The sequence below is a fragment of the Mesoplodon mirus genome (genome assembly GCF_964341445.2).
Source record: "Mesoplodon mirus genome assembly, chromosome: 1".
Lineage (NCBI taxonomy): Eukaryota > Metazoa > Chordata > Mammalia > Artiodactyla > Ziphiidae > Mesoplodon > Mesoplodon mirus.
The window spans coordinates 37,910,834-37,925,442 of NC_138976.1; the positions used below are offsets into that span (position 1 = coordinate 37,910,834).

Sequence of the window (14,609 nt, forward strand, 5' to 3'; positions counted from 1 at the left end):
CCCTTTGGCCCCTACTCAGGTCTGCCATCCTGACAGGAATGCCACCATAGACACTACAGGATGAAGGACTGTGGTTAGGCCCCAAAATCATGTTTTTACCAAACTTGGGGAAATATCAGCCATTATATCTTCAAAAGTTTTGTATGTCCCATTTTCTCCTCTCCTCTTTTGGGACTTCATCTACATATATGTAAGACATTTTTTTTCCCCCCCACAGGTCACAGGTTAATGTCTTTTCATCATTTTTCTCTGACTTGTTTGATCATTTCTACTGATCTATTTCAAGTCAGTGACTCTCTCCCCCTCTAATTTACATTTGGCAAATTTATCCTGTGAATTTCAAATTTCAGACATTGTATTTTTCAGTTCAAGAGTTTTCTTTTGGTTTTTCAGTGACAAGGATGATTGAGCATTTTTCAGTTCCCTCCCTTGTGTTTAATTTTTGAATTTACACCTTAGGGAAGATAAGCTTAGGATACAACTTGTACAAACAAGAAAATTGGCTATTTCCCTAAAACCTATATTGGCATAAACACACAAAAATTATTATATGTTGCCCTTATAAGAAAAAAAAAGTAAAATGACCCGATCCAGACTGCTCCCTTAGGATCCTGATCACTGGCTGTAAGTGAATGACGTTCCTCCTCCCTCTCTACCTGAATATCCTCCTTCGGTGCTTCTCAAACTGGAACCTGCATCAGAATCTCTTGGGGGGCCTTGGAACACAGAACACATGGCCCTACCCCCAGTACTCTGACCCTCTAGGTTTGGATTGAAGCCTGATATTTACATCTGTAACAAGTTCCCAAGTGATGGTGATACTGCTGGTCCTGGGATCACACTTTGTGAACCACTCACCTACTTGGTAGAATTTAAAAGACAAAGGCACGTTCTCCTTGAGGTTACTCATCTCACATGGTCCTGTGAGATATGGACTAAAGTGAGCCTTCCAGAACGGGGATGTAGGGCAAGACGAGTCCTTTCCTCTCTTCACATTAGCATAGATTAGATGGTCATTTTTCTACTTAGAAATGCTGTGAGTAGAGACTATTAAAACCAACCAACAAACCAACCAGCCAATGCCAGATGCTGCGATATAACTGCCTTAGGGAAAGTGATCAAAAAAAAAAATTTTCTTTTTCCTGGAAGGGCTTCTGTGCTCATGGCGTGTGGCCGAGGGAAAGCAACAGGTCACCCTTAGTAATGGCGATGTGGCCCAATGTTGTTCACATGAAGTAAATCAGACCTCTGAAGACAGGAGAATCCAGAGTGAATGATGGGGAAACAATCCAATTTATACTTGCTATGGGAAGTATAAATACGTGGTAAATGAAGAGAAGTCAGCCTCACGCAAGCTATGCTTGCTACTGTTTTGGTTTCCCTGAAGGCTACAGGACCTCCCCGGCTTGGCTGCTCTGAACCTAGAGGGGTCCTACAAATGTAGGGGCCCACAGGCGCAGCTGGCGGTGACAGTAGCCTGGTAAGGGTGGGAAGATTCTAGTACAAGTTCCAATGTGTCTGTGGGTTTTCCCTACACCGCCAGGGAATTTCTGAGACCAGTCTGGTGTCTTACAATCCTGACACTATCTACTCAGGGACAGCTTCCGATTCCACACGTTCAGGGCTCTGTCTTACAAGACAGCCCCTTCCCCACTTCAGGTGCAATCGCAAGTCCAGGTTGTCAGCTGTGTTTCTGGGGGATCCACTATAGCTCAGAGGTTCCAACGACCCCTCTTGGATTCAATTAATTTGCTTACAGAACTCAGAGAAACATTTTACTTATTAGAGTATCACTGTATTATAAAAGGCTGTCCCTCAGGAACAGCCAGATGGAAGACATGCATAAGGCAAGGCATGGGGAAGGGGCATGCCTTTCCAAAAGGCATCTCCCCAAATCTCCATGTGTTCGCCAACCTGGAAGCTGTCCAAACCCCAGCCTTTTTGTTTTTTACAGGGACGTGATTAACTCATTACACATTGATGATGGGTTCAACCTCCAGATTCTCTCCCCTTCCGGGAACCTGGGGGTTCCGATAAAAAGTGCTAATCCCCTAATCACCACATGGGGTCTTCTGGAATGCAGCCCCCACCCTTTGGTGACCTGGGTGCTTTCTAAATGTCATCTCATTAACATAACAAAACCCATTTATCACTCTCATCACTTAGGAAATTCCAGTGGGTTTAGGCGCTGAGCCAGAAACCCTGGCAAACACCAAATATATATTTCTTATTATGAATCACAACATCCAGACCAGGAGGACAGCACCTTCCCTGAGTGCAGGTGTAGCCCTTAATCATCCACTTTATACTGGTTTTATCTGTGATCTCTTCGGATCTAAATTCTGTGCCCATTAAAGGCAAACCTCTGGGATATATGAAATTTGGATATTTTGAGCAAAATTATAAAGAATACTGACTCCCCCATGGGAACCTCCTCGGGGAGCCACATTGGATTTTAACACTTCAAGAAGCCTACATTCACGTGGCCAGTTACCATGATTACAGCTGAAGGATTTATTTCCAGACGTGACATACAAACCATCCCAGTGGTGACCCCGGAATGAGGGGAGAGCAGGGACTTCCAGACACATGAGCACTTGGAATTAATTGCCACTCTCGTAACTCATACACTTTCTAGCAAGATGTGACACCTTATATCATATGTGGTCCAAGATAACTGGTGAAAAAATATTGATACGTCTCCGAATCCAAGTAAGTAACAGTTAATGAAGCCTCAGAACAGGTAAGGACTCCATAAGCCCCAGCAACCCAGAACATTCCTTTTTTTCTTTCTTTTTTTTTTTTTTAACTTTTTATTTTCTATTAGAGTATAGTTAAGAATGTTGTTAGGGCCTCCCTGGTGGCGCAGTGGTTGAGAGTCCGCCTGCCGATGCAGGGGATACGGGTTCATGCTCCGGTCCGGGAGGATCTCATATGCCGCGGAGCGGCTGGGCCCGTGAGCCATGGCCGCTGAGCCTGCGCGTCCGGAGCCTGTGCTCCGCCACGGGAGAGGCCACAACAGTGAGAGGCCCGCATACCGTAAAAAAAAAAAAAAAAAAAAAGAATGTTGTTAGTTTCAGGTGTACAGCAGAGTGAACCTTCTCATTAATGGGACTGAGCTCCTTGCTCTGAGGTCTGGGTACCTTGAGTCTAACAAGATTCTGTTTGGCTTTTGCTGGTTTTATCAGCCATAGGCAGCAACAACCTGACCTACAGGTCCCACTGATGTGGTGGAGGCTGTTTTTATAGAAGAGTAACTGTGCAAACAGACAAATCGGTCTCCATACCCTCCCTCCTGCTCACTCACAGAAATTATTCCATCCACAACTACACTGTTTGCCATTAGAGCCAGCAAATATATCTATCAGGTGCTTCAAAGAAATCATGGACCATTGCTTTCACTGGCTGAGTCCTAGGTTATTTTTAACACTCTCCTAATATGTCTTTTTGTACCCTTTGGACCAAGTTGAAAAAAAAGAAAGTCGATATCCAGCACAAAAGAAGAAAGAGTGAAAAAAAATTAAATTCAAAACTTGATATGTTGTGGAGGGCAGAAGTCCTAAGGCTGGGTGTATGCGGCTGCCTATTTTGTAAACAACATTATTTTGGGGCCTAACCACAGTCTTTCATCCTATAGTGTCTATGGTGGCATTCCTGTCAGGATGTCAGACCTGAGTAGGGGCCAAAGGGGATGCAAGTAAAACAGACCAAAAGGTTTCCTCGTCCTTTATACCAACACCTTGTTGACCCCTGGCCTAAGAGGGACCCATGCTAACACATGCAGACACACACAGAACTGGTGAAACAAACAGATAAAAAGCACCGTGAAACAAACCAGAAAACAAGTGCCCTTTTGTGACGTTAACCTACAGCAGAGAGCTGAAATGCTCCGAAATGTACAGCTACAACGTCCTGAGGACCAAGGAAGTCAGTGGGATACCCCAAACAGCCCTTAACCTCATCATTGCAATTCTCTTTGGTGGGTGTGGTCTCCTGCGCACCAATCTGAGACCCGGCAGTGGGCTGCTGGGAAGCCATAAAAGGCCACGGCCTCTGCTGGCCTAGTCATTCCCTGAACCACTCCCCAGGCCTCCAGACCTGTGGCTCAGCTGGGAGGCTTGGATGAAATGGCAGGGGCAGCAAGTGGCAGGTGGCCTGGCCAGCAGAGAAAAGGTCTTTCCCACAGGGAAAATGGAAGGCTTTCCTCCAAGGAGAACCTGTCTCTAAAACAGAAGGGAGGAGATGCACATCCCTCAGAAAGATGGAGAGCAATAGGAAGCATTGAGACCCGAGAGGGCTGTCAGAGCAAAGGAGGTAAAATTCTAGGTTCTTTTTTGCAGACATTTGTTTTGAGTGATGCTTGAGAGGGTTCGGGAGACACAAGATACTGGGCTAAGGAGCAAAGGAACAGGTGCCAGACGTGACATTCACACCACTGCAAGTGGTGAGAGAAACCCAAGGTGAAGTCCCGATTCCCTGTGACCCGGGCTCTCTACCAGCTGTGCCATCCTCGGGGGCTGCACTTGAGGGAGGGTTTCCAGGGGCATGCCTGCCACGCAGCTCAGGAGCTGCCACAGTGACAGGAAAGGCCCGGCCCTAGGGAGCTGCCCATGGAGGCTGTGGGGAGCAGGAGGAAACCAGAGCTTGGGGGACTTGGTGGAATGGAGGTGGGTGGAGCGGTGGGACTTGGAATCTCCTCTAATCCACTCTCCCCCACGTTCCAGAGGTAGGTCAGGGAACACTCACTCCTCTCCTCCTCTCCACCCACAGCGGTCACCAGGCACGAGCGGGGAGAAGTCCCGATGGCTCCCCCTGACAGTCTCCACCAAGGAAACGGACCTGGAGAAGAGAAGGTGAGGGGACGACCACCCCCAGCCCACCGGAGAGCTAAGGAGCAGCCTGACTCCTCCAGAGCAGGACTTCACCGCAGACGAGGTAGGTGTCTGCGCTGAGCCTCGGCAGAGGTGGGGATGTAAGGGAAGGACCTGAGGGGCAAGCCAAGCCCCCAGGGTGCCGAGAAAGACCCTGACCCCGGTGAGATGCCCCTGAAGGCAGAAGGGCTGAGAGCAAGGCATCCAGGACCTGGCCCCGGTTGCCAGCAGATCCTGGAAGAGGCCACCAGAGTCAGGCGTGGTGGGGTGTGGGGCGTCGGGTGGGGGAGTGGAGACAGGGAAGGGGCGATGGTGACCTTGACCCACGGGGCGGCGCGCATCACCTGAATCCCTCCCGTTCTGTCTCCTGCGCAGGTTCCGCCCACACTCCCTGGCGCCTCCACGGCAGGAGGACCCGGTCCCGATCGCCAGCGTGGGTCAGGAGCTGGGGACGCTGCCAGCACAAGCCGGCGGAGGCCCGGTCCCCCGCCCGCAAACGCCGTCGCGGAACCCTGTGGCCCGAAACCCGCGCGCCCCTGGCGGCGCTCAAGTCCAATCTCTACAACCAGATGGGCGCCCTGGAGGTGGTCCTGGGCGAGCTGCGGGCCCCGGGGGGCGCCTTCCTGCCGCTGTCCACCGGCCGCACGGAGCCCACGGCCGCGCAGCGCGCCTGGCTCGCCTGGCAGCTGGCGCACGCGGGAGCGGCCCTGCACTGGGCGCTGGCGGCGCTCGACTCCCTGCTCGCCGCGCGCTCCGGGCCCGCCGGCCCGCAGCCCTCCCCACCCTGGGCGCCATCGCCTTAGGGGCGCACCCAGCTGCTCCCCGCCCTTCCTAGGGCCGCTCCCTTCCGCCCAAGAGACAGCCGGACTCCGCGCCGCCACCTCGCCGTGCAAGGCTCCGCGGCAGCGTCGTGTACCCGGAGGCGACGAGCTTCCCCCACAGCCGACAGAAATCCACTTGTCCCGGAAACGCTGTTCAGCACGCACCAGACATCAGCTCCTGCCACATCCCAGCTCAGCGACATGTGTCCCCGTGTCCAGAAGACAGGCTGCCAGGATGTGCATTCAGAGAAAAACACTTCTGTTCTTCTGCGGTTCAGACTGCGAACCTTAGAGATGTGATTTGTGCCTTTTCATCCCTCCATATTTTCTTGTTTCATGTGTAAAATGAAAGGAGAGAGATGGGAAAAGAGGATGAGGAGAAGAAGGAGGAGGAGGACGAGATAGATAGATAGATAGGTAGATAGATAGATAGATAGATAGATTAGATGATGGAGGTAGAGATAGATCGATTCCGGGGTAGGTTCCACTGCAAAGAACAATTGTCTGTCTTTGCGTTTGACCAGAGATTGGGTTTCTTCGAGGTTATGCTTAGAAACCTACCTTGAACAAACCTTTACATCACATGAGCAATCTGGGTTCTAGGAGGGACTTTGTAGATTTTTGGTGTTAAAAGTAAATTTACATTTTTACTTATTATGGACCATTGTATTTTCCATGTACTGCAATAAATTTTTTATTCTGGCAGTCCTTTGTCAGTGTGACTTTGTGAATGTGCTTACAAGCGTCCTGGTTGTGTCCTGAATCCTTCCTTTACCCTTCATTTTCCTGTTTCCTTTCTCTACTGTATCCACTTTAAACCTGATTCCACAGCATGTAAGTGCATACATCAAGCAAATGTTCACAAATGTATTCGAACCCGTGTTACCACCACTTCACCCTCAAGACACAGAATATTTCCGTCATGTGCAATCTTTATACCAACCAACCTGAAAATCTGAACTCATGTCTTTCTGAAAAGCAATTCCTTCGGACATTATATGGAGCTTTGTGTCTCACTGATTTGACATATTGTGCCTATTCATAAAGTTGTCCACTTGCATGGCATGGCCCTTCTTCAGTCTCACTTCATCACTTACTCTTAGTAATACAGAACGATGCGTATGGATGACGTCGTATGGGCTGCAAGGCTAGAGCCCTGGCATGTCCTGTGATCAAGGTCAGTGGTTGGGAGAGAGTTAGTAGGATTTGTCTACATGTAGTAAACGTTGCTTCTAGGGATCCATGCCCGGATGGATGGGAGGGAGGGTGATTTCTGATTGATGATGGAAAACCTCCCAAACTCATGAGGCAAAGTTGGGGTGGCCAGGGACCTCGTGGCCGAGGTCCATTGCTCACAGAGGCAGGTCTGATTTCTCGGGGTCTGGGCTCTGCACGCAGCCTGACATGTCTTGGTTTGGACCATGGCTCTTTTTGATTTTCCCTCTTTTCAGTAAATGAAGACCCTGAAAAAAACGCCTCATTTCTTTTTTAATTTTACCCTTGGACAGAATCTGTGGTTCTCCCCAGCAGTCTCTGCTTATTCTGGGTCTGGTCCCATAGCCTCTTCTCTCAGAGACAGGAGACCCCTGGGGAGCAGGAGGTGGTTCCCTCAGACACAGGTGCTGATCCTGGAGCCTCACAGTTCCTGGCATCATGACTCTGACCTTGACCTCCCTGTTGCTTGTTAAGAGCATTGTGACCTCAAGGCTGCTCCAGTCTGAAGATGTGGATTTGATGTCCTTCCCTGTATAGGGAAAGAGGGAGCCTTGTAATCTTAAGGACTTTGCTTATCTGGTTCCCTCCTGGGCTGTGAGTACATCTTTGGGAGGACTTTCCTCATTGCATTAGTTCCACAAGCTACCCCTGTTTTGTAATTTAGGAACTGGTCCATGACTGACTTGTTCTTCAGAGTTTTAACATCCACCTTGTCCTGGAAACACCTCCGGTTTCTGGTGGGCCTGGGCTCTCTCTGCACAGAGCCGAACACACTCTTGCCTCTGTGACATGCATCTTCTGGACCCTCCCCTGCTTTCCAGTGGTGAAGCCCCTGAAAAAATGCCTCATTGTATTTGGAAGGTGCCCTTCAGTGGAGCAGGTGACAGGCATGGGGAAGCCTGGGGTGTATTCTGATATTTCAATTATTTACTATTATCTTGTGTATTTTTGTGACATTTAGGGGGTTTTGACATATAGCAATGACAATCCATCTTACCCTTCCCCTACATTCTTTTTTTAAAATAAATTGATTGATTGATTGATTGATTGATTGATTGATGGCTGCATTTGGTCTTCATTGCTGGGCAGGCTTTCTCTAGTTGCGGTGAGTGGAGGCTACTGTTTGTTGCAGTGGCCGGCTTGTCATTGTGGTGGCTTCTCTTTGTTGCAGAGCCCAGGCTCTAGGTGCGTGGGATTCAGTAGTTGTGGCATGCAGGCCCTAGAGTACAGGCTCAGTAGTTCTGGCACTTGGGCTTAGTTGCTCCGTGGCATGTGGGATCTTCCCGGACCAGGGCTCCAACTGGTGTTCCCTGTGCTGGCGGGCAGATTCTTAACCACTGCATCGCCAGAGAAGTCCCACCCTTCCCCTACAATCTTAAAGATTCTTTTTAATATTTGCTTTTTTGGCCTTTAAAATGATATCTCATTTTGATTTGCATTTATTTAGATTCCAAATACACTAAAACGTTTATTAGGCATTTATGTGTCTGCTATTGTGTATTATATTATTTCTTCATATATTTCCACATCTATTCACATTACATTTATCCTACATCACAGCAGATATGCCTTATTGAGCTGGAAAACTATAGGTTACACACTGAGCCTTATGACCCATGCACTATTATTATCCATATATCAGCAACATGAGGTATAGAGAGATTAAATAACTTGTAGTTTTTCTCTGCTACCTGACGTTGAAGACAAATTTCTTTGTCACAGAGATAAGAGAAGTCCTGACTAGAAAGAGTTCTTTTCAGCTTTGCTAGGAAAGCCGGAGGAGCTCTACTTAGGTCACACATGTGCTTGTCTGCCTTCTGCCCACAGGGATAAATGGTCTTTGTCTCTGGTGGCCAGTAGAGGGCGTGAATTCCCTCCTGTGATTTCCACCTCCCTACAAAGTCACTAGCGCCTGGATTTTGTTTCTTAGTAGATGCTGCCTTACTTTGGGCAGCCCTGGACTGCCCTCATGTCCAAGTTAGCTTTTCTTTTTCTTTTTTTAAAATTTTCTTAGGTATAATTGACATAATATACGCTGGGCATATTTAAACAATACAATGTGATAAGCATTGACAAGTGTATACACCCATGAAACCATCACCACAATCAAGGTAATGAAGATATCTATCATCTCCAAAAGTTTCCCTGTTATAGTCCCTTCCTTCTGCTACCTGCCTGTCTCTTACTCTCTCCCCACCAGACAACTACTGAGCTACTTTTTATCCCTATAGATTAGTTTACATTTCCTAGAATTTTATGTAAATGGAATCATGCAGTGTAAATGATTTTGGGGTGGTCTGGCTTTTTTCATTCAGCTTCATTATTTGAGATGCACCCCTGTCTGGTTCCTTTTCGTGGGTGAATAGTAGTCCACTGCATGGATGTACACATTACTTGTTCACCTAATGATAGGCATTTGGGTTGTTTCCAGTTTCTGGCAATACAAATAAAGCTGCTACGGATTTTCCTGTATAAGTCCTGTGAGGACATATACTCTCATTTCTCTAAGCAAATATCTAGGAGTGGAATAGATGACTCATACAGAAGAGATAAATTTCACTTTTTAAGAAACTACCAAAGTGTTTTCCAAAGTGGCCATGCCACCGCTGTACATTCCCACCAGCAGTGAAGGAGAGAATTCCATTCACTCCACATCCTCTAACACTTACTAGAGTCATATTTTAAAACTGTACCCATTTCATAGTTATGTAGTAGTATTCAATTGTGGTTTTAATCTGTATTTCCCTAATGACTAAGATACTAAGCATCTTTTCATTGTTTTTATCTGCCATCCACACATCTTTTCTGCTGAAGTGTCTCCAAACAAATCAAATCTGTCAAAAATATTTAAAGGAAAACTTTTTTCAATTTAAAGAACATCCATTCTCCAGCCCCATCTTTTTTATGGGTTGTGATCTGGGTCAGGCCATTATCCGGGCAAAGGGGACATCTTCATGTTCCTCCACCAAAAAGTGAGTGTTTTATGTCTGCCAATCTGGGAGGACAGACCTGACTTCAGGCTCCCCAAGATGCAGGGACCAGCTCTGGGAGCCAGCTCCAGGGAGCCCTCACCATGGCTGCCTTCTCTGAGATGTCTCTGTGGAGTCAGTCAGTCCTCGAAACGTGTGGATGAGGAATAAAGGTGTACTGGGGAAGAGGCTGGGATTGGGTCTCACTCATCTTAAACTGTGTTTTGTGTTCAAGGACATTAAAGAGTGGGCCCCACCCTGGTGCACTACAAACTGCATAATAAGGGCTTCTAGAAACTGTCAAGGACCTGAATAAAGAAAGGATAACTCTTGAGATGTTCACTTAACTGATCACACGTGAACTGAAGGACAGTAAAATGAAAGCACATGCAAGAGTGAGTCCCATTGACAACCTCTCTGTATGCTGAGTGAAAGACCACATACATCATCCTGGACATGGGAGTATCTGTCACAGTCACTGACTGATGGCCCCAGTGTCAATCTCTATCTAAGTATTACTAAGTCTATTAACTACTTTCTTTCTTATTTTGAGACAACAATAGTCTAGGCTCTTTTTCAACTTTAATCTATGCTCTTGAAACACAGTGTGAATCTCTCTTTTTAAAAAGAACCGAAGATTCTGTGAACCTTATGATTGACATCCTTGAGTGTATTTCCTGGGTTTAATATATGGAATTAGATTGTGAGTCACAGTTTTATTGGGTAAATTGTGTTCAAGCAAGAAAAGTGGATGTTAATTCTAAAAACCGAATTAGTGTTTATAATGTAAAAATCAACAGTGCACTTATTCACCAATCTCGTCTCTCAGTTACAGAGTCCAAGCTCATACTGCTCGCCCCATGCCTGGCCAATAAATCAACAGACAAGTTGCTGGGGCAAGGAATAGCAACTTTTTTCAGAAAGCCGGCAGACCAAGAAGATGGTGGACTCGTGTCCCAAAGAACCATCTTGCCTGAGTTAGAATTCAGGCTTCCTTTATACTAAAAGGGGACGAAGTAAAATCAAACATCTGGTTCTGGTCAGCCTCCAGAGGGGATGTGTTAATTTCTTCCTTCCTACAGTCATTCACAGGTGGACGTGGTCAGGATGTCTCTGGTGAGCTAAACTAAGGTATTTTGGCTTAATGCTCATTACCTGGGAGGCAGAGTTCCCAAAGATGGGCCATATGTAAAATTGAAGTTTATAGGCAACACCCCTTTAGTAATTAACTTGTAATAAAATACGAAGGTTCTTCCCTATTACATCCCCTTCTCCTCAGTCACAAAATTAAGACTGTCTCACAGCCTCTTTATTGTTAGGTGCGGCCATGAGACTGAGTCCTGGCCAAGTTTACGTGGCTAGAAGTGATATTTGGCCCACACAGGCCTGGCCTATGAAAACACTCCCCCAAGAGACGTAACATGCTCTTTCACCCTCTACAATGAGTGGGATAGACCCAAGCACTGGAGCCAGATTTGAAGCCATATGTTGACAATGGCAAATCCATAAAAAAGACGGTCCTGGGGTCCTGGATCATTGTTGGGAGAAAAGCCATAAGCAGAGTCACTTGATTTTGAAAGCCTACATTTAGGTGTTATATGAAGCAAACATAAGCTTGTATGGTGTTCAAACAATATTCACGTGTTTTTCTGTTGCAGAAGCTAACTTCACCTTAACTGATAGAAGTCTGTACACCAAAGAAAGTTTTCCATAAAAAATATATATATTCCCTTCTCGCAGCTGGAGAACGGAGAGAGAAGGTGCTAGCTGGGCGAAGCTACCGCTCTCTGCCTGGCGGGGATTAAAGGGCCCAGAGTCCAGGGCGTTCCTAGTCACCCCAGTTTCCCCAGAGTCTCAGGTCTAAAGACATGACCCGAGAGTGCGCTTCCCCGGCCCCTGGGCCTGGGGCTCCGCTGAGCGGTTCGGTGCTGGCAGAGGCGGCAGTGGTGTTTGTAGTGGTGCTGAGCATCCACGCAGCCGTGTGGGATCGATACTCGTGGTGCGCCGTGGCCCTCGCGGTGCAGGCCTTCCACGTCCAATACAAGTGGGACCGGCTGCTACAGCAGGGAAGCGCTGTCTTCCAGTTTCGAATGTCTGCAAACAGTGGCCTACTGCCCGCCTCGGTGGTCATGCCTTTGCTCGGGCTGGTTATGAAGGAGCGCTGCCAGGCTGCGGGGAACCCATACTTGGAGCAGTTTGGAATTGTGGTGGCGGCCACTGGCATGGCAGTGGCCCTCTTCTCATCAGTACTGGCACTGGGCATCACTCGCCCAGTGCCCACCAACACCTGTGTCATCTCGGGCTTGGATGGAGGTGTCATCATTTACATCATGAAGCACTCGCTGAGTGTAGGCGAGGTGATCGAGGTCCTGGAGGTCCTGCTGATTTTTGTCTACCTCAACATGATCCTGCTGTATCTGCTGCCCCGCTGCTTCACCCCTGGAGAGGCTCTGCTGGTATTGGGTGGTATCAGCTTCATGCTCAACCAGCTCATCAAGCACTCTCTGACTGTGGTGAAAAGCCAGGGGGACCCCTTGGACTTCTTCCTGCTGGTAGTGGTGGTAGGGATGGTGCTCATGGGCATCTTCTTCAGCACCCTCTTTGTTTTCATGGACTCAGGCACCTGGGCCTCTTCCATCTTCTTCCACCTCATGACCTGTGTACTGGGCCTTGGCGTGGTCCTGCCCTGGCTGCACCGGCTCATCCGCAGGAACCCCCTGCTGTGGCTTTTTCAATTCCTCTTCCAGACAGAGACCCGAGTCTACCTCCTAGCCTACTGGTCTCTGCTGGCCACCTTTGCCTGCCTGGTGGTGCTATACCAGAATGCCAAGCGGTCATCTTCCGAGTCCAAGAAGCACCAGGCCCCCACTATTGCTCGGAAGTATTTCCACTTCATTGTGGTAGCCACCTACATCCCAGGTATCATCTTGGACCGGCCACTGCTCTACGTGGCCGCCACCGTATGTCTGGCGGTCTTCATCTTCCTAGAGTATGTGCGCTACTTCTGCATCAAGCCCCTGGGCCACACTCTGCGAAGCCTCCTGTCCCTCTTCCTGGATGAACGAGACAGTGGACCGCTCATCTTGACCCACATCTACCTGCTCCTAGGCATGTCTCTTCCCATTTGGTTAGTCCCCAGACCCTGCACACAGAAAGGTAGCCTAGGGGGAGCCAGGGCCCTAGTCCCCTATGCAGGAGTCCTGGCCGTCGGTGTGGGCGACACGGTGGCCTCCATATTCGGCAGCACCATGGGGGAGATTTGCTGGCCTGGAAATAAAAAGACTTTTGAGGGGACCATGACATCTATATTTGCCCAGATCATTTCTGTAGCTCTGATCTGAATCTTCGACAGTGGAGTGGACTTAAACTACAGTTATGCTTGGATTTTGGGGTCCATCAGCACCGTGTCCCTCCTAGAAGCATACACTACGCAGATAGACAATCTCCTTTTGCCTCTCTACCTCCTGATATTGCTGATGGCCTAGCTGCTGTGCAGCAGCGATGAAGGAAACAGGGACATGGAGAAGACAAATGGTCCCCACAGCAGCCAGCCACTTGGGCTTGAAGAGCCAGGAGGGGAGAAGCAGATTTAATTTTTCAATTGATTCAAATTTAAAATAAAAATCAAAGCACTCCCGGAAAAAAAAAAAAACCCAGCAATCCCACTACTGGGCATATACCCTGAGAAAACCATAATTCAAAAAGAGTCATGTACCAAAATGTTCATAGCAGCCCTATTTACAATAGCCCGGAGATGGAAACAACCTAAGTGTCCATCATCGGATGAATGGATAAAGAAGATGTGGCACATATATACAATGGAATATTACTCAGCCATAAAAAGAAACGAAATTGAGCTATTTGTAATGAGGTGGATGGACCTAGAGTCTGTCATACAGAGTGAAGTAAGTCAGAAAGAGAAAGACAAATACTGTATGCTGACACATATATATGGAATTTAAGAAAAAAAAAGTCATGAAGAACATAGGGGTAAGACAGGAATAAAGACACAGATCTACTAGAGAATGGACTTGAGGATATGGGGAGGGGGAAGGGTAAGCTGTGACAAAGCGAAAGAGCGGCATGGACATATATACACTACCAAACGTAAGGTAGATAGCTAGTGGGAAGCAGCCGCATAGCACAGGGAGATCAGCTCGGTGCTTTGTGACCGCCTGGAGGGGTGGGATAGGGAGGGTGGGAGGGAGACGCAAAAGGGAGGGGATATGGGAACATATGTATATGTATAACTGATTAAATTTGTTATAAAGCAGAAAAAAAATAAAATTAAACTTAATATATATATATATATATATATATATATATATATTTCAAATTGGGGAAATATCAAAGACTCCCTGAAAATTTGCAAAACTAAATGATAAATGTAAATCATAAAGGTAATTATTTAAGGAATATAAATCATGTTCTTCTCTCTAAACTTTTTTTTTGTGGAAACTGAAGATGTACAAGCAAGATTTTGGTTTCTGGTATTTTAGATCTGATACAGAAATACAAGGGTAGATTGCCTTCTTGTACTTAGCAAACAATAATAAAATTAAGAGTGTTCCAATTTCACTTTCTTCTTTATTTCCTGATTTTTCATAGGGATTTGTTAAATGGGGGAAAGCTCACTTCAATTTCCCCTCTGATAAGCTCCAAGGCACACTGGCTGAATGACCCCTGATTCAGAGAGCTACTGAGTTCTTGGAAGTTCCTCTGGACAATTCCAA

At 47.3% G+C, this 14,609-nt stretch overlaps 2 protein-coding genes across 4 annotated transcripts in view; one reads left to right on the top strand and one right to left on the bottom strand.

Moving 5' to 3' along the window:
* The window catches only part of ZFP37 (ZFP37 zinc finger protein), a 48,895-nt gene that overhangs the window by 20,851 nt on the left and 13,435 nt on the right, over positions 1-14,609 (bottom strand). The gene's annotated exons all lie outside the window — the stretch shown is intronic.
* LOC309807823 (dolichol kinase-like) lies at positions 10,709-13,521 on the top strand. Its single transcript, XM_082627769.1, has one exon. The coding sequence runs from the start codon at positions 11,745-11,747 to the stop codon at positions 13,215-13,217; it is 1,473 nt and encodes a 490-aa protein (XP_082483895.1). The 5' UTR covers positions 10,709-11,744; the 3' UTR covers positions 13,218-13,521.